The sequence below is a fragment of the Heptranchias perlo genome, chromosome 11 (assembly GCF_035084215.1).
Source record: "Heptranchias perlo isolate sHepPer1 chromosome 11, sHepPer1.hap1, whole genome shotgun sequence".
Taxonomy (NCBI): Eukaryota; Metazoa; Chordata; class Chondrichthyes; order Hexanchiformes; family Hexanchidae; genus Heptranchias; species Heptranchias perlo.
In genome coordinates, this window is record NC_090335.1 from 20,505,412 (window position 1) to 20,526,499 (window position 21,088).

Sequence of the window (21,088 nt, forward strand, 5' to 3'; positions counted from 1 at the left end):
AACCCTGTACTAGAGAGGGATAAAAATCATCAAGTGACTTCAGCATGACAATGCGTGATGGGTGAGAAGAGAGGATTGGTCTCAGTTGTGCTGCACTCCCTGCCAACAACAATTTGAATAAAACAAAAATAACAGTTAGATAATCTTGGTAAAATAGCCTGCCAGCACTCACTGTCCAGGTCCACTCATAAAGAATAGTTACCCGAGTGAGCTACCGGGTTAGGCTAATGCATGTGGAACTGCACCTCAGAACGAGTCTGCCTTCAGAAAAAGAGGTGAATTTTAGAGTGTGGAATTTTTTAACATTTGGTTAAAAAAAAATCTAACACAGTACGTTAAATTTATTGAGGTGACACATGAAAGGAAGATTTCCTCTGTGTGCAAGATGTAGCAAAATCGTAAATGAATTTGTAAAGAACAGGTTTACGATTTCACTACACCTGGTTGAAGATTTCTTCTGTGAGCTAAGATTGTATACCGCTTCACAAACGGACACAGGAACAGTTCCCAGAACATTCTGTTTGGAAAAGAGCCCAAGTGTCTGATGAGAGGAAGTCACCTGGAAAGTTTGATAAGAATCTGGTACAGCAAATTAATGTTCCTATTGTTCTTAGGGACATTGTAACAAATCCGTACACACCTCTGCTTTTAGTCACCGGTGGATTAAAAAACTAACTAATGCAACAAATTACTCCTGAGTGCTCTGGGCAGTTCTGGGAATTAGGGTTGTCACCGTGACCTGGCATAATTTACACTACCATCATAGCCATCCATTTCTTACATTAAATGGCACCTACCATCCTGCTTGCTCTACAGGGCATTACATCATCCATCAAACTGTTAAAGGTGTTTCCATGGCATCTGTGCTTGTGACATCACCTCAAGCATTGCTGAGACTAGCATTGTGCAAACAGCCCAAAGCTGGCCAACTATGCCAGATGAAGCAATCACATTAATAATGACTTAATCAGACTGGACAATGCACTTCCTTTAATGACAACAGATGACATTGGAGGTACCTTTAAATGTACAGTACTTACTTATAAATAAACTGGGAAGAGCAATGGGGCATGAATTACCATGAGGCATTGGGCATTCAGACACAGAGGTTAGCGTGCCCGTATGCTCTTCCATCCATAATGGCCAGAAAATCACACTGACCTCGGTGCCTGAATTTCCACAGAACACTGCCAATTTGTAAAATCGGCCCAATGATCACAGGTTGGAGTATTATTTTGCAAAGTATTATCAAGGGTATTTTCTTTTTTTGCAGCAAATTTCCTCCCTCACTCTTCTGAAGATATTGAGTCTTTGTTAGGGTATGTGCAGGTGCACTGGTTGCCTCTGGTACCTCCACCAAGTGCCTTTATTCATAATTAAGCCTGGACAGTGAGTGTCGACAGGCTATTCAACTACAGGGGACATCACAGTCTAGGTCAATCTTATCCTCAACCAACACCCAACTTGCAGCAGTGGTCAGTGGGTAGCAATCAGCAACATGTCGCAGGTTGGTTTTTCCCACTTCCTAACTCAGGAACGCCGAGGCCAGTTGTAGAAATCCTTAGTTAAGATCGTCTTACTTAATAGAGACCAGGAAATTGATCCATGTGACACAGCTACTCTCGGGCCACTGTGGTGCTCTCCTTACAATACAAAAATAAAGAACCAGCAGGAGTTCCCCTCTTTTTTCTAAGCCAATATGCTTCTGAAAAAATATTTTGTTAAAAATATTCTAATATGTAGTTCATCCTAATGATTTACAAATTGATTTGTACTTTAACTAAACAATACCTTTAAATGGACATTAATCTTAATAAATCTATCATTGTGGGATTCCTATCATTAAAATTCAGCTTTGAGTTTAGAAAGTTATTGCTTTTGAGTATTCATTGGAATTTTTCCAAATACACACAATTTTGCACAGATAGACCTGGAAATTACTTTTGATTACTTGTATACTAAAGAATGCAAATTCTGCTCTTAACTATTTTAAAAGAGATATTAACCCATTTATTCTAAACAGATGAACACCTCTGTTAAAATAGCACACAAAGGAATTTGATATAAACAAGCTAAACCTTAATAGAATAGCACCACACAATGTAATCTCCAGGCAATAACAACTATGGAAAAATGATTTTCTCCAAGGTTCCAATGTTGCATATTAGATAGTAAACTATTAGAGAAATGTATGAAACTTTAGAATGTCTTGTAACTCTCTGTTTTCACTGAATAAAGCAAAATGTAATCCTGTTAAAGGCTGCATTTCTCTCCAGCTAAGGAGAAGAAAAAAAAAATCAGCCAGGGTTTCTATTCCTAATTATTCTCCAGGGAACCTCGCTGGAGAGTGTGTGTGTGTATGTGCACGGGTGTGAACATTGGGTGAGAACATGATCAGGTTCAGCTCAGACCCCTCCACCCAGCTGGATGCCTGCTAACAGTCACTATCAAGAATGGCCGTTTGAACAAGGATTAATGGGGAGCTGCACATCCCCATGAAACTCTACCCCTAAACTGAAAACATTTTACATTTGCTCAACCTATGATCCAGCATAGCTTTTCTTTATAAATATGAAGACATGGAACTGTACCAGTCACATTGATGGGAATAACACAGGAAGAAATAGCCTGGGCCTGCTGACGCATCTTCTGTTCTGGAGTAGGAAGAGGTAGATCTTTGCTCCAATTCGTTTGCCTATCTAGTGTTGTAGGGATGTTCGGTATTGGATTTTTCGGTCTCTGACCTAATGCGATCATATCACTGTCACCATCTGCTGGTGGAATGGACTGTAAAAGAGTATAACAGTTTGATAATGACTGTGTACTTGAATTATAGCAAAAATAGTACATGAAAGAACCAATTCAAGTGACACCCTCTTCATGAAAATATGATCGGCAAACCTTTCCTGCTTTCTTTACAAACACATGATGCAATGACGTAAATCACACAAAACGTGTTATCATATTACTTTTAACAAAATCCCCTTCAGCCTCATTTTCTCCCCTCATCTCCTGAAGGTGAAGATTTTGGGATATAGTTCCACAGGTGCTTACGACCCTCTGGTACATCACCCAACTGCCCGTACTTTGAGGATGAGTCTGGATATTTGACCCTGGGGACATTAAGCTGAGCTTGATCCTGCCCTCACCTGATAGTGAAAAACACACAAACTTTCCAGTGGGGCATCACTGGATAACAATCAAAAGTGGGAACCTTGGCTAAATTTTCCCCTCCCTAGCCCAGAGGGACAGGGTCCAATTCTAGATCCATTAAACCCAACCCAATTGATATCATTGCCTCAGCTCAGCCAGAGATCAAACCTGGGATCTTCCTGACTTATTTGACTCTGCACTAACTGGGCAGCACATTTACCAGCTGAGCCACTGGGGCAATATTGTAACGACAATGGCACACAGCCTGTCTGCTCTATTCTCTTCCAAGTCAAAAGGAAAGATTTACCACTTTTTCATGAAACGGTGCTCCTTTAAGTTTTAGCAAAGCATAGAAATCTAAAACTAAAACACACACACACTAAATAAATCTGTAGGAGGTTAGTTGATAAGTGAAATGATCAAAATAAGGAAAAAACTTAAAAGGGCACAGACATTATCTGCTAGAAGGTTTTGTCTGTCTATGCATCGTGTTTAGGCACCTCCACTGAACGTGTTGAAGGCTGCAATCGATATAGATAATACAAGACAAATCACTAGATTTTGTGATAAATACTAATTTAACATTAAAACGGAGAGACTTTTTTGAAACAATTTTTGCTGCTCATTTAAAAGATTAAAAAATGGAAATAATTTTAAGATGTGTATTGCAATTGGCAAATTTTGTTTGATAACGCTGCTGTGAAGCACCTTAGGATGTTTTACTACATTAAAGGTGCTATATAAAGCAAATTATTGTTGTTGTAATGTAACATTGGTAAAATTATATTGGATTTTTCACCCATCAAGGCATCTTAAAATAATGTCTATATTTCAATTACCACAAAGAATGGATTTAAAATAACTTTTAAAAAATGCATTAAAATTAAAGAGGATGGTCTGCAATGTGATGTAACAGAATAAATTCCTCTCTATTTAAAATTTTCCCGTGCTTTAAGGGTTTTACTTCACTACTGATAGGTTCCTACATTACAGCAGTGACTGCACTTCAAAAGTACATCATTGGCAGTAAAGCGCTTTGGGACATCCTGAAGTTGTGAAAGGCGCGATATAAATGCAAGTTCTTTCTTTCTTTGTATCTATACACAACAATCAAGTGATAAAATAAATGATTAAAACGACTGTGCTGACCTTATTTTATGGTGGACAGGGCAGATTCTATTCTAATTCTTTCAGCAACAGTTGACAGGTATTGATGTAAATATTAACGCTCATCCAAGCTCACATGGACTACAATATCTTCAAACTAAACAGGATTTGTCATATTCTTTTCAGATTAATATTACTTTGCAATATCTTTTTCTCAGTTAAGTAAAAAAATGTTTGTTGGGTGAGTCGAGAGGGTAATTTTAATAGTTACAAAATCAGTAATAAAAATGGTAAATAATCATTACTTAAATAAATACTCAATAATGAAACTATTTATCTTTTGGAGAACTTTTTTTATTATAGTATATAAAATAGTCATATACATTGAATGTTTAAGAATTTAGCAAACAATAATGCATATTTTCACTCTTTGAATAAACTCTTTCTAAGATGCATTAGATGCTAGTGGCTTATCTCAATTCTTCTTGTATCTTATACCAGGAATGAACGAATCACTCACAGTTTGGATATCAGCTGCATTGGTTTGATATGAACAAATCCAAAACCATCATGTTCAGATACAGGTGTCCTGAAGCATCTAGCACTAAAGCAAATATTTGTGAAGTCTATATACAATTCACAAAAGGTCCTCAGTGACTTATATGGAAGCCTGTTCTATTACGAATAGTTTCACAGTCCAATTCTCACTACTGTAAATGCCAAGTTCTTAACTGTCCATCAATCTACTGGAACTAAGCCAGTGTAAATATCACTCTAAAAGCTCTTGAAATAACTCTGAACTGACTCTTGAAAATTATTGTCTATATACAGACATAAAAATTGTAAGAAAATGAGTCACATCACGCACTTAAAAGAGAGTGTATCATGCAGATAAACATTGCACTATGGTTAAACTTTATTTGCAAGATTGTCAAATTTTATAAGACACTGGAGCTTGAAGTGAGCAGTTCTTAGTTTGGATCCAACTGAACAAAACACATTTGCAGAAGTTTTGTTCATGGTCCAGGTTTGTGCTCATCCTTTAGATACCAAGATCCCCTCAAAGTGGAGAATGAAACACTTACTTCACATGTTCCATCTTTGCTCTGACACACCCTGCTCGTTGTGTGCTTCCCTTTAGCAAGCCTCACTTCTTCTATTCCCATTGTACTTCCATTTGTGCACAGCCATTTCTGCAAACGTTTATCTTTAATACGAAGGGACTGATGGAAGGTTGAAAATCCCCTGGTCACAGCACAAATGACAACTCTACAGTGGAGCACATTTGCTGTTTACCCAGATTCCTCCTCAGTCAGGAGTTTACCCTTGTGACTAGCGCGAGAGCTGTCCAGGATTCATGCTTAATGCAGTGTCATCGCTATAGTGACCAGTTTTTTTTTTGTGAAGGCTGCTATTTTCTTCTTTGGTACAGCTCTTCGAGGGGTGCATATTAAGGACGCTGTGGGGAGTAATTAGCTACAGACTGGGTTTTCAAACAAGTTTATCTTCTTTCATAGATGTTTCATTCTCCAGTGAGACAAAGAGGGTCTGTTTTGTCAAGATAAACTATTCTTTCTGTAGAGCCTGCAAAATAGGCAATGTAGTTCCAAATTAAACTAAATACAGGTACCTACAATGGGTCCTCTGTTGACCTTGTATCTAGGGCTTTACTGCTGCTTCCATTCGGTTAACTTCTTCACACACATCACAAAACAGTGCATGAAGAGACAGCTAGCTTTAAGATTATATAAGTGATTAGCCATTGGTATACTGCCATGGTTAATTTCCTGAACTCTTATTGCCTGAAAGCATAGAACACATACCACATCTCCCCAGAAAACATAACTGATGCTGTTATAAGTCACATCGGCAGTCCCAAAGCATCTTGTAGCAGAAATAATTAATTGGAGAGTATCAGTTTCTGCACTTACTAAAAAATATCCTTTTATTTGAAAAGGTTTGTTTTTTTCATAATTTTTTGCACTGTGCGACTTATTCTGATGCTACAGTGCTATTAAGCCTCACCTTAGCTGACAAGTATGACCTCAACATGGTCATCAAATCGAAAGTTTTACAAAAAATCGACCTGTTCAACATTTCAAGGATATTGTTGTGTACAGCTGTGAAAAACTGACTATGCATTCCATAGTTTGGAAAATTTTTGTTTGTATAGGTGATGAATTATGTTTCTATCCCTTTCCAGTCTTCAATGCTGTGTAGAAATTCTTTTGAGACATTTGAACTCACCACCTGAAGTATTTCTCAAAACTTTTTTTGAATACTATTGAAATTCAGCAGAAAACTAAACAGAGCTTGAGGCACTGAGTTTAAGCATTCAGGAAGGTTTCCATCACAGCAATGAAGGCAGCAATGTTGCAAAATCCCAGTTCATCATGTATAATTCTCACTCCATCAAGAAATTCTGTTTCATATGTATAAACTGTGCCTCGACATTTTCTTGTCTTCAATACTGCAAGGAAGTTCTTGCAAGAGAATTTGTCTTATCACTTTCAACAATTTTGATGGGATTAGACAGGAACTTTCAGAAGTTGATTGGGAGAGTCTGTTGGCAGGCAAAGGGACGTCTGGTAAGTGGAAGGCTTTCAAAAGTGTGTTAACCAGGGTTCAGGGTAAGCACATTCCTTATAAAGTGAAGGGCAAGGCTGGTAGAAGTAGGGAACCTTGGATGACACGGGAGATTGAGGCCCTAGTCAAAATGAAGAAGGAGGCATATGACATGCATAGGCAGCTGGGATCAAGTGGATCCCTCGAAGAGTATAGAGATTGCCGGAGTAGAGTTAAGAGAGAAATCAGGAGGGCAAAAAGGGGACATGAGATTGCTTTGGCAGATAAGGCAAAGGAGAATCCAAAGAGCTTCTACAAATACATAAAGGGCAAAAGAGTAACTAGGGAGAGAGTAGGGCCGCTTAAGGATCAACAAGGTCATCTATGTGCGGAACCACAAGAGATGGGTGAGATCCTGAATGAATATTTCACATCAGTATTTACGGTTGAGAAAGGCATGGATGTTAGGGAACTTGGGGAAATAAATAGTGATGTCTTGAGGAGTGTACATATTACAGAGAGGGAGGTGCTGGAAGTCTTAACGCGCATCAAGGTAGATAAATCTCCGGGACCTGATGAAATGTATCCCAGGACGTTATGGGAGGTTAGGGAGGAAATTGCGGGTCCCCTAGCAGAGATATTTAAATCATCGACAGCTACAGGTGAGGTGCCTGAAGATTGGAGGGTAGCAAATGTTGTGCCTTTGTTTAAGAAGGGAGGCAGGGAAAAGCCTGGGAACTACAGACCGGTGAGCCTGACATCTGTAGTGGGTAAGTTGTTCGCGGGTATTCTGAGAGACAGGATCTACGGGCATTTGGAGAGGCAGGGACTGATTAGGAACAGTCAGCATGGTTTTGTGAGAGGAAAATCATGTCTCACGAATTTGATTGAGTTTTTTGAAGGGGTAGCCAAGAAGATGGATGAGGGCTGTGCAGTTGACGTGGTCTACATGGACTTTAGCAAAGCCTTTGACAAGGTACCGCATGGTAGGTTGTTACATAAGGTTAAATCTCACGGGATCCAAGGTGAGGTAGCCAATTGGATACAAAATTGACTTGACGACAGAAGACAGAGGGTGGTCGTGGAGGGTTGTTTTTCAAACTGGAGGCCTGTGTCCAGCGGTGTGCCTCAGGGATCGGTGCTGGGTCCGCTGTTATTTGTTATTTATATTAATGATTTGGATGAGAATTTAGGAGGCATGGTTAGTAAGTTTGCAGATGACACCAAGATTGGTGGCATTGTGGACAGTGAAGAAGGTTATCTAGGATTGCAACGGGATCTTGATAAATTGGGCCAGTGGGCCGATGAATGGCAGATGGAGTTTAATTTAGATAAATGTGAGGTGATGCATTTTGGTAGATCGAATCGGGCCAGGACCTACTCCGTTAATGGTAGGGCGTTGGGGAGAGTTATAGAACAAAGAGATCTAGGAGTACAGGTTCATAGCTCCTTGAAAGTGGAGTCACAGGTGGATGGGGTGGTGAAGAAGGCATTCGGCATGCTTGGTTTCATTGGTCAGAACATTGAATACAGGAGTTGGGATGTCTTGTTGAAGTTGTACAAGACATTAGTAAGGCCACACTTGGAATACTGTGTACAGTTCCGGTCACCCTATTATAGAAAGGATATTATTAAACTAGAAAGAGTGCAGAAAAGATTTACTAGGATGCTACGGGACTTGATGGTTTGACTTATAGGGAGAGGTTAGATAGACTGGGACTTTTTTCCCTGGAGAGTAGGAGGTTAAGGGGTGATCTTATAGAAGTCTATTAAATAATGAGGGGCATAGATAAGGTCGATCGTCAAAATCTTTTCCCAAAGGTAGGGGAGTCTATAACGAGGAGACATAGATTTAAGGTTAGAGGGGAGAGATACAAAAGGGTCCAGAGGGGCAATTTTTTCACTCAAAGGGTGGTGAGTGTCTGGAACGAGCTGCCAGAGGCAGTAGTAGAGGCGGGTACAATTTTGTCTTTTAAAAAGCATTTGGACAGTTACATGGGTAAGATGGGTATAGAGGGATATGGGCCAAGTGCAGGCAATTGGGACTAGCTTAGTGGTATAAACTGGGCGACATGGACATGTTGGGCCGAAGGGCCTGTTTCCATGTTGTAACTTCTATGATTCTAATCCTCGATTTTTATACTGAATTCAGAAATGAATTGATGAATCAACACAATGAGTGAAAACATTTTAGAAGTTTCCTTCCAGCATTGAAGACTGGGATAAAGCAGAGACCTTGGTCTGATCTGCAACAGAACTTGAATCTCTATTTCAGAAAGCATGTTACATTGAGTTACATCGAGTACATTGAAACTACAGCACAGAAACAGGCCATTCGGCCCAACTGGTCTATGCCGGCATTTATGCTTCACATGAGCCTCCTCCCTCCCTACTTCATCTAACCCTATCAGGATATCCTTCGATTCCTTTCTCCCTCATGTGCTTATCTAGCTTCCCCTTAAATGCATCTATGTTATTTGCCTCAATTACTCCTTGTGGTTGCGTGTTCCACATTCTTACCACTCTTTGGGTAAAAAAGTTTCTCCTGAATTCCATATTGGATTTATTAGCGACTGTTTTATATTTATGACCTCTAGTTTTGGACTCCCCCACAAATGGAAACATTTTCTCCACGTTTACCCTATCAAACTCTATCATTATCTTAAAGAGCTCTTTTAGGTCACCCCTCAGCCTTCTCATTTCTAGAGAAAAGACTCCCAGATTGATCAGCCTTTCCTGAAAGGATATCCTCTCAGTTCTGGTATCATCCATTTGAATCTTTTTTGCACTTTCTCCAATGTCTCCTCATCCTTTTTATAATATGGAGACCAGAACTGTGCACAATACTCCAAATGTGGTCTAACCAAGGTTCTATACAAGTTTAATAAAACTTCTTTTCTTCAATTCTAACCCTCTAGAGATGAACCCTAATGCTTGATTTGCCTTTTTTTTTATAGTCTTATTAACCTGCTTTGCTACGTTTAGTGATTTGTGTATCTGTACCACTAGATCCCTTTGCTCCCCTATCTCGTTTCGACTCTTATTATCCAAGCAGTATGTGGCCTCCTTATTCTTCCTATCAAAATGCACAACCTCATACTTATCTATATTAAAATTCATTTGCCAATTACATGCCCAATCTGCAAGTTTATTAATGTCCTCTTGCATTTTGATGCATTCTTCCTTTGTATTAACTACACCCTGCCAATTTGGTGTTGTCCCCAAATTTTGAAATTGTACTTCCGATTGCTGTATCCAAACCGTTAATGTAAATTGTGAACAACAGTGGTCCCAGCACTGATCCCTGTGGAACACCACTTCCCACCTTTTGCCAGTCTGAGTAGCTGCCCTTAACCCCTACTCTTTTTTTTCTGTTTTGTAGCCAATTCTGCTACCTGTCCCCTGACTCCACATGCTCTGACCTTAGCCATCAATCTACAATGCGGTACCTTATTGAAGGCCTTTTGAAAATCCAAATATATTACATCCACTGCATTACCCTTGTCTACACTTTCTGTTACTTCTTCAAAGAATTCACTAAGGTTGGTCAAGCATTTATGAAATCCTTTATGAAATCTGTGCTGACAATTCTTTATTTTATTTTCGTTCTCTACATGTTTTTCTATTACACATTTGAGTAAAGATTCCATTACCTTTTCTACCAGCGATGTTAAGCTAACTAGTCTATAGTTCCCTGGACTTGTTCTATCTCTCTTTTTTAAATACAGGAATAACATTAGCTGTCTGCCAGTCCTCTGGCACTATTCCCTTTTCTAGTGAATTTTTCTATATATGTATTAGTGCCTCTGCTATCTCCTCCCTAACTTTTTCTAATATTCGTGGATGCAATCCATCCGGACCTCGGGTTTTATCCTCTCTAGGTTTGATTAGTTTAATTATCTCTCAATTATCTCTCCCCTTTCTATCTTAAATGTTTTAATATCTTTTTTGATCTCTTCTTCTAATGTCCTGCACACCTTGTTAGTCTCCCTGGTAAATACTGAGGCAAAGTAACTATTCAATATTTCTGCCATTTCACTGTCATTACCTGTGAGTTTATCTTGTGCATCCCTTAGTGGCCCTATCCCTATCCTGATATTTCTTTTGTTATTTATGTGTCTGTAGAATACTTTACTATTTCTTTTTATATTCCTTGATAATTTAATCTCATCATTCCTCATTACTTTCCTAATTTTTTTTTGACTTCTTTCCTAACGTCTTTATATGCTCTTTTGTCATCCTCTCCTTTATTGTCTATATAATTAGAGTATGCCTTTTTCTTTAGTTTCAATTTTATCCTTATCTCTTTATTAATCCATGGTGTTTCATTATTGGATAGTTTGTTCTTGTTTTATAGAGGAATATATTTTTCCTGAATTCTATTGATACCGTTCTAAATATTTCCCACTGCTGTTCTATTTCTTAGTCTGTCAAAAAATGTTTCCAGTTTACCTACACTAGTTCCATTCTCATCCCCTCAAAATTAGCTTTTTTTCCAATCTATTACTTTGTTCTTTGTCTTACTTGTGTATTTCTCAATTGTTAGTTTAAATCTTATTATGTTATGATCGCTATTGCCTAGATGTTCCCTTACGCTTACTTCTCATTTTTCTGGTTCATTTCCCATTATTAAATGTTTGTGTAAGTGGAGAAACAGAGAGTGCGAGGAAGGAGATCTCTCAAAAGTGCAAAGAATCATTGGTGTTCTTTTAGGAATGTGCAAAACCCACACTAATCATGAAGGAAAGAATTGATGATATCAAACAGAAATGGTTATTGCTAGAGTTCTTGTCAAACAGACACAGTCTTATTTGACCTTTGTTGAATATAACCCGATAGATATATAATAAAGCAAACAATGTAATCTTTAGAGCAGAGGTGGTGAAATTTAACCCTTTCTGTTTGAGTTTGAAAGTACAATAATTACAAATACACATCTGGTCACTTCTGTCACCCAAAAGGTAACATTCGTCATTACAGGCAGCAAGCAGAGCAATATTTGATTTTTATAGGTAGATTGGTACTACTATTGTTCCAGAGTTGCCTTAATAGAAACATTAATTCATTCTCATTCAAACAGTTACAAACAGAACACATGTGAGCAGAAACCAAACCAATCCTCACTGAGTTCAATGAGTCATATGACTATTTAAGATGGCCAATGTGTAGATCGAAAATGATTTTTAAAAAATCTGCAGAGGATCTCCTCTGATTGGCACTGATGATGAAACTGTCACAGGATGTGTTACTGTGACATTTAGCCTGGAAGATCCAAGAATTAATCCCTAGCCTGAGCTGAATGAGCTGATCTCAGCTGCAGTGATTGTGGGGCTATTGCAATCGGCCACAGGAACTCTGGGTTGGAGATGGGGGAAAGATCAGTCAAGATCCACCTGTGACGAATTACCACTTGGTTGAGGTACCAGAGATTGCCTGCAACCATAGAATTGTACCCAAGCTTGACTCACCACCTCCAGAAGAGGGATTATCGGAAAGAAAAAAGAAAACAAAGTCTATGAATTACTTGCTTTGCAAATGTACAGGGCTGAATCCCATTCAGTTTTTGCAATTTTTATTTGCATTTTGGCACATTGCTGATCTGGGGAAACATTTTGGGCTCAATTTTGAAATGGTGGCAGGTTGGCAGTGGGGGGGGGGGGGGGGGGGTGGGGGTGGTGAAGGTGCGCGTGGCAAACCCAAATAAAAGAACTTACCTCTTCTGACGCGATCACGATGTGATTGATGGTAATTAAAGTTGTTTCCAGGTTTTGCGCCCGGCAGTCAGCCTGATTGACAGGCTGGCTACTGACAGGAGCTGCAACGCTAAGGGCGGGGGGGTGGGGGGAGAAAGAGAGAGAGAGAGCAGGGTGGAAAGGTAGGTTTATTTAGTTTTTTAACTTTGTGCAATGGTTTTTTATTTCATTTACTTTTGCCTGATCCAGCCGTTCACGCCTTTCACTGAAGCCGTGGGAAAGCCACCCAGGTAAGTTTAAAATTGTTTCAACTATCTACTATATCAGAAATAAAGTGCCTTAAGTACCTCAAAGAGGTACATTTGGTTCTTTAACTATCATCCTGCCAGCTTTAATTGCAGGCGGGATTTCCGGATTCGTGAAGCATGCACACACAGGAGCGTCTGTGGGGAACCCGGAAGTCGGCGGGTTGGAGCCGGCTTCCGAACCCGCGTGGGATTTTTGCCATTTTCCCAGCCCCCAACGCACCCGCAATTTGATTTTAAAATCGAGCCCTTTGTCTTCCTCCCTTTTGCCATGTCATGGCACAGAAAAAGGAGGTGGAGTTTGAAGCCATTGACATTATTTCTTCAGTAACATGCCTTGCATAGAATAAAAAGGAGTAATTTTAATCTAACCCGCCAGGCGGGAAACGGGCAGATTCGGGTCGGACGCCTGATTTACACCCGGTTGACTTTACTCCCTATTGAAGTCAATGTGAGTAAAATCAAGCAGGGTGTAAAAGGGGTGCCCGACCCAAACCCACCCGACGGGTTAGATTAAAATTACCCCTGTAGAATGTTACAGCACAAAAGGAGACCATTCAGACCATCATGCCTGTATTTCAGAATGTGGAGATGCTGGTGATGGACTGGGGTTGACAATTGTAAACAATTTTACAACACCAAGTTATAGTCCAGCAATTTTATTTTAAATTCACAAGCTTTCGGAGGCTTCCTCCTTCCTCAGGTGAACGTTCACCTGAGGAAGGAGGAAGCCTCCGAAAGCTTGTGAATTTAAAATAAAATTGCTGGACTATAACTTGGTGTTGTAAAATTGTTTACAATTGTATTTCAGAAGACAAGGGTTCAGTGTTAACTCTCTGTACAGTGAAGCTTGCAAGTCTGAAAGTGTTTTAAGCTGTTAGGATAAAAAATGTGCCAGATTTTTACCATCACTGCCTTTTTTATAACATTATTTTGTGAATTCTGTGCAAAAGAAACCCTTAAAAAAATTCCCCCAACCAGACAGGCTATGAAAACCGAAAGAAATCTAGAATATGGGAGATCAGGAAGTAAAGAAGAGAGAATGACAGGCAAAAGAGGTTAAGAAAGAAAAGTGATCATGGTGGCAGTTTGTAGTACTAGAGAATGCAATTTCTTCAGTTTCAGCATGAACTGGTGTGCAAGTCAATTGCTTTATGACCTGAGACAATGCAAGCTAGACTGAATACAGTGGTGGATTGATTGTACCCCCTGGTTCACTATATTCAAGCAGCATGGTCAGCCTACTCTGTAGACTGTCGTTGCATCGTACGCATGGCATCTGCATGGAATGCCTCGTGCATGCAAGTGGTGAGCTCATTTGAAACATCTCTCAGGAATGTTTTCGCTGGTGAAGTCTAGGCCCACAGTCCAAAACACAGCAAAGGGCGGTTTTTGACGTGCATGGAAGCACACTTGGGGCAGCTATCAGGAAAGAAGTCAGAGGTTTTGCAACACTGCAATAGAGGTATCAGTGACGACCACAAGGACTCAACCTTCAATATCAGCATGTGTACATAAGTAGATGTAGATGTTGGGGGTATGATCTGCAAATTTGCAGATGACACCAAAATCAGTGCGAGTGTGAGGACTATAGACGATGCTCGACTGCTTCAGGCGAATCTTGATGTGTTGGGGGACTGGGCTCGTGACTGGCAAATTATGTTTAATATGGAGAAGTGCAGTGTTCTGTATGTGGGCAGGACAAATGCTCAACATACATACACCCTTCAGGGAAAAGCATTAAAGCAGGTGGGGAAAGAAAGAGATCTGGGCATTCTAGTGCACAGTTCTCTAAAGCTTCATGAGCAATGCCGTGAAGCGATAGCCAGAGCAAATAGGACGTTGGGGTGCATTTATAGGATAATTGACTACACGACAAACCATACTATTTTGTCCTTGTACAAGATTTTGGTCAGGCCTCATTTGGAATACTGTGTCCAGTTTTGGTCTCCTCACTTGGTGGGTGATATTGAGGCTTTGGAAAGGGTGCAGAGGAGGGCCACTAGACTAATTCCCAACTTAAAGCATCTTAGTTATCAAAATAGGCTAAAAGAGCTGGGACTCTACACTTTAGAGAAGCGTAGATTTACGGGTGATCTGATTGAGGTTTATAAGATGATGACAGGAATAGATTGTGTTCCAGTTGACTGTTTGTTCCAATTAAATATATTAGGGAGGACCAGGGGTCATAATTTTAAGTTCTACAAGGGCCAGATCTCGGTTAGATGTAAGGAGGTGGTTCTTTTTCCAGAGAGTAGTGGACCTCTGGAACAGGCTGCCAGCTCATGCAGTGGACACGGATCGCTGAATTCCTTCGAGCGAGAGCTGGACCTGCTTCTGATTACCTACATTACAAAAGGCAGGTAATGTAATTCATGGAATTATCAGGGCCAGGGTGATCTCCTGGACTCGTTTCGATTGTTAAAGGGGTCAGAGAGGAATTTCCCAGATTTTTCCATCCAAACTGGCCTGGGTTTTTATCTGGTTTTTCACCTCTCCCAGGAGATCACATGGTGTGGGATGGGGAGCATATATTGTGATACACGAGGTATCATGATTGTGTGGGACAAGTTGGATGGACCAGAGCGTCTTTTCCTGTCCGTCATTCTTATGTTATAAAAAGAACAGTAACAACAACTTTAAGTTTTAAGGAGCATCTTAAAGGAAGAGAGAGAAGTAGAGAGGCAGAGAGGTTTAGGGAAGGAATTCCAGAGCTTAGGGCCTAGGCAGCTGAAGGCACGGCTGCCAATGGTGGAACAATAAAAATTGGGGATGTGCAAGAGGCCAGAATTGGAGGAGCGCAGAGATTTTGTGGTCGTTCTCAATTCAGTGCCAGTTGCTTGCCAGCACGGATCTCAGGACCAGTGCCGAGAGAAGCATCTCAGAGCCTGCATGCCGCCACAGATTAAATTAAATAGGCTATTCCTGTTTGCAGTACAAATACAGGAATACTCTACATCTGCTCCTCATAGAGCATTGTTTAAGAGTAATATATGAAAAGGAACTTGGTGCATTAGTTCACAAAGTGCATGGAGGCAACACAGTGGTATGTCATGTTAAACATATTACGCATGTACACATTAAGAGAAGGAAATATTAAACACCATAAGGTTAAAGCCAGCATTGTATAATTATTATAAAAAATCTGGGGAAGAAAAGCAGCACTTAATCTTGCACCTCAAAAATGGCAGGTAATTTTAGTTAAAATGTATATTCAAAGCTCTGCATTCCGTCCTTCTGTTTGCAGAAAGGGGCGTGTGCTGGCATTAAGGGAAAAACATGTTGCTTAATACCCGTGACATCTGTTCAGCTTTGGCTACTGGCTGGTGTGCTGGAAGGGATTCATATTCTCTTTTATCCTCTTTCTGGGAGCTGCCTTTTTGCAGCTGTTCTTGGCAGTCGTGAGTGTGTCTCTTTCAATGCCAATATTATGCAGCATGGAACGCGCTACAATTATTCTGCCACCTAGTTGCAGCTGATATTAAAAGATACTACCAGAGTAGTCCAAACATTAGAGAATCCTTGGGAGGCCAAAAGCCTGCTCTGTTACACTGTGTCTCGTGACTGTGCATTGATGTAGGCCCTTTCTTATATGGACTAGGGGTTCCGCAGAAGTATCAGCCATGTTTGGAGCCAAAATGTCAACCAAAATGTTGGGAAAACTATTGATTCCCTCAATATCTGTGAAGGACTCCCTGGAAATGAGCAAAAACTAGCATCATTTTTCACCAGTGGTCACAGACATCTGTACATTGAGAAAGCAGTGGCTTAAACTGGAGGGCATTACCTACCTGCTACGTTACCAACACAGTACTGGTGATGTGAGTGTGATCAATGATTGCCTACCCATCCACACAGTACTCGTGATGTGAGTGTGATCAATGATTGCCTATCTATCTACACAGCACTTGTGATGTGAGTGTGATCAATGATTGCCTACCTATCTACACAGTACTGGTGATGTGAGTGTGATCAATGATTGCCTACCTATCCACACAGTACTGGTGATATGAGTGTGATCAATGATTGCCTACCTATCCACACAGTACTGGTGATGTGAGTGTGATCAATGATTGCCTACCTATCTACACAGTACTGGTGATGTGAGTGTGATCAATGATTGCCTACCTATTTACACAGTACTGGTGATGTGAGTGCGATCAATGATTGCCTACCTATCTACACAGTACTGGTGATGTGAGTGTGATCAATGATTGCCTACCTATCTACACAGTACTGGTGATGTGAGTGTGATCAATGATTGCCTACCTATTTACATGACCGGTAAAGTTGGGCCTGCAAATGCCGCTGTTGAACTTGTAACCTTGGTGATGCTGGAGTGAACTGCATGCTGGCTGGTCAGAGTCATGTCTCATGTGCTTGGAAGTACCCAGTACTCTAGCGCTGGGGGAACCAATTGTAATTCTCTTACTGCCGCTCTGGCTGAGAAGATCTAATTCAGCAGCGAACAGGGCTCCAACCTGGGACCTTCCTGATTTATATGGTTCAGTTCCACAGTGGGCAGTGCACATACCAACTGAACTATTGAGAGCACTTGTAGAGAACCTGTACAACATGCACTGAGTCCATGAAACGTGTAGAGAACCTGTACAACATGCACTGAGTCCATGAAACGTGTAGAGAACCTGTACAACATGCACTGAGTCCATGAAACGTGTAGAGAACCTGTACAACATGCACTGAGTCCATGAAACGTGTAGAGAACCTGTACAACATGCACTGAGTCCATGAAACGTGTAGAGAACCTGTACAACATGCACTGAGTCCATGAAACGTGTAGAGAACCTGTACAACATGCACTGAGTCCATGAAACGTGTAGAGAACCTGTACAACATGCACTGAGTCCATGAAACGTGTAGAGAACCTGGACAACATGCACTGAGTCCATGAAACGTGTAGAGAACCTGTACAACATGCACTGAGTCCATGAAACGTGTGGAGAACCTGTACAACATGCACTGAGTCCATGAAACGCTATCGTGCAATAAAACCTGACATCACAAGGCATTAAACACACTTTTATGAATATCATTGGCTGTCAAAGATATGGAGCATGGTGAAAGCAGTCATGTGTGCTCCAAACGGTCAGTGGCACTAATAGTGGCACGACCTGCCTTTGCTCCATATCCCTTGATACTCTTATCTAACAAAAATCTATCGATCTCAACTTTGAAAGCTCCAACTGACTCCCAGCATCCACAGCCTTTTGGGGGAGAGAGTTCCAGAGTTCCACTCCCCTTTGTGTGAAAAAGTGCTTCCTGATTTCACTCCTGAACGGCCCAGCTCTAATTTTAAGATTACTCCCTCCCCTTATTTTGGAATCTCCACCAGAGGAAATTGTTTCTCCCTATCTATCCGATTGAATCCTTTTAAAATTTTAAACACCTCGATCAGATCACCCCTCACTCTTCTAAACTCAAGGGAAGACAAGGCTAGTTTATGCAACTTGTCCTCATAATTTACACTAGTTACAATTGAATAACTATTACCCACTGCAACCATGTCAAGCAGCATATATTGTCAAAGCACATTGTAAACCACTCTCATGGTTTACGATGTCATCTGAACCAGTTGATTAAATGACGGCATATAATTCACAACCAGGTAGCTATTGTTCTCCATTTAATCTTTGGAGTTTTAAATACAATGCAGTTTCAGTGTTAACATTGTATCTAAGGTTAACAAACAAGATTAGTAAAACCAACTTTCCAGGTAACATCTTCCCAATGCAGTGATGCAGATTACAGATGGAAATCTGCCAGAAAGAGAAGATACATAGGGGGAAAAAAATTCGATAGGGCCCATTTTTGGGCAGGGGTAGTGTAATGTGCTAATACCCCACCCCACGTGAATTTCGAGCTGCCTGCTACTTACCATCATATCTCCGTGCAGCCAGCTCTGCCGCTGCTGAGAGGCTGCACGGAGAATGAGGAAGCCGACAATGGGGCGTGCTCAGCGCACATCATCGGCAGCCTGCACCTCTTAAAGGTGCAGGTGCACATTTTAAATGGGACATGCACAGTCCACTAGGAGGAGGGAAAGATGGCCGCAAGGATGGCAGGACTGGCACGAGAGAGGGCCCCACGCTTCTCCGATGATGCACTGGAGGCCCTGGTAGAAGGGGTGGATGGAAGGAGGGCCAACATTTACCCGCAGGGTGGCAGGGGACTCTCCAGACTGCAGCTTCATAGGCATTGGCAGGCTGTGGTCCAGGAAGTGAACGCCAGGAGCATTGCACCATGCACGTGGGTGCAGGTCCGAAAGAAGTTCAATGATTTGACACGAGCGGTCAAGGTGAGTGAACGCAAGTGTCAAGTGGTACATCCTACCAACTGCACCACTGCTCCACACATCACACTCCCCGTCTCCCACCCATCAACAAACACTGCCCATCCATATGCAATGCTGCATTTGGCATGCTACATCTCACCTGCACATAGTACCACACTTGCAGGCCACAGAACCACCACTCACAGGTCACACAAACTGGCAGCTATTCGACCATGACAGGCACATCACCCACGCACCTTGCAGGATACTCACTGACACACTGTCCTCTGTCTTGCAGGAGAAGGTGGTGCATAACAGCCGGCAGCAGGAGGGACCCGAGGGTGGACTGGCACGTTTACACGTCCTCACCCTCCTTGAGGAGACAGTGCTCAGGATCATTGAGTGGGCCGTCGCTGCAGCCGTGACAACTTGCCGCGCTGGAAGTCCCGATGAAGGGGGTCGCTGCATATCTAATGCTCCTTCTTCTTTTCCACATCTCCCTCCTCCCATGATCTTTTCTGACTCACGTGCTGCAGATGCTGTCTGCACGCACGTCTGACTTGCTCCTCTCCCCGCTCCACAACTCAACCTGTTTCCCTTTGTCATTGCAGATACCCAAGAACACATGGCGGCACCCGAGGAGGAGGAGGAGGAGGAGGAGGAGGAGGGGGACGCTGAAGCCACACCGTCACTCGATCTGACACTTGCTCCCACCAGCTCAGAGACAGACACTGCACATCCATTAGAGGCTAGGTTCAAGGAGGGATCTGCACGTGGTGAGACACCGAGCACAAGTGTGCAGGAGCTGGGGCAGGGGGAACGGATACCACAGGTGCCAGCTCGCCGGAGGGCGAGGTCGCTCACTAGTTCTGCTGCAGACGAGTCAGATGAGGACTTCGATAGGCCAGGCTATAGAAGACGGCTGTTGGGCACACACCAACAAATGCTTGGGGCACTGGAAAGCCTGCCATAAAGCTTGCACACAATGCGAAGGGGCATGGAGGAGTCCAGCTCCAACATGGCACAGGGCTTTGCGCAGAGCTTGGAGCCCATCCATTGCAACATGGAACGGGTGGTCACCTCCATCAGCACACCTGTGGAACCCACCATGATGCAGCATCTGATGACTGATGTCACAGCATCCATTGCAGCACAAACTGATGTCATCAAAGGTCTGCAAGCTACGGTTGCTGCTCAGACTGCCCCAATGGAAGCTCAGACTGCTGCTATCATGGATCTGGGGAGGACTGTTGAATGGGGTTTCCAGGGCATCATAGCACTCCAGCAATCCGTTTTCCAGCCAATCACCAGGATTGCTGAGACGCCGCCCCAAGTGAGTCCCAGGCAGTCGGACCTGCTGACCTCTCTCAGGATGACAACCTTCCTGCTCCCACCCCAGCCACTCCACCAGTGCCCCTGTTGTTGCCTATCGGCCAGCCAGGCCAGACTGCGGGAGCCCATGCTGAGATGGTGCAGTCTGAAGCCGGGACCTCCCGGCCCAGAGCTGCTCGAGGTCGTCCTCCAAGGCCATCTGCATGCTACTCCATTGAAGGCCAGCAGCCTCCCACCACCCATGCTCCAGCCATTGGGGAAGCACCTTGTAGGAGCACTAGGATAGGTAAAGGCACACAAACAACGGGCACTAAGGGAATGCACAAGGGCGAATAGTTCTGTTCTGTTTCTATAATTTCATTTATTCATTGATAAATGAGACTTTGAATTTACATTTGGTGGTGGTTTTATTTATGCAATGAGCTGAGAGGGAAACCAATGTGTAATCAGATGGAGGGCGATTTGATTGTGTTGTGGGAGCGGAAAGGTGGGGAGTGTAGGACTGTTGGTGAGTTGGGGGATGTAGTTCACATTATTGATAGCGGGCACGGATCAGGCGAGCACGCAGAGTCCTTGCAGACAAGGTGTGTGGTCCCTGTTACACACTTGCGCCTTCCTCCACTTCCTCTTCTGGCTCCTTC

At 42.1% G+C, this 21,088-nt stretch overlaps 1 protein-coding gene across 4 annotated transcripts in view; it reads right to left on the reverse strand.

Moving 5' to 3' along the window:
- Positions 1-21,088, reverse strand: part of nhsb (Nance-Horan syndrome b (congenital cataracts and dental anomalies)) — a 417,867-nt gene that overhangs the window by 22,156 nt on the left and 374,623 nt on the right. For all 4 annotated transcript variants that reach the window (XM_067992667.1, XM_067992665.1, XM_067992666.1 and 1 more), the window contains exon 5: positions 2,592-2,787. In XM_067992667.1, the coding sequence (XP_067848768.1) occupies positions 2,592-2,787 (196 nt within the window). The remainder of the gene's footprint in view (positions 1-2,591; positions 2,788-21,088) is intronic.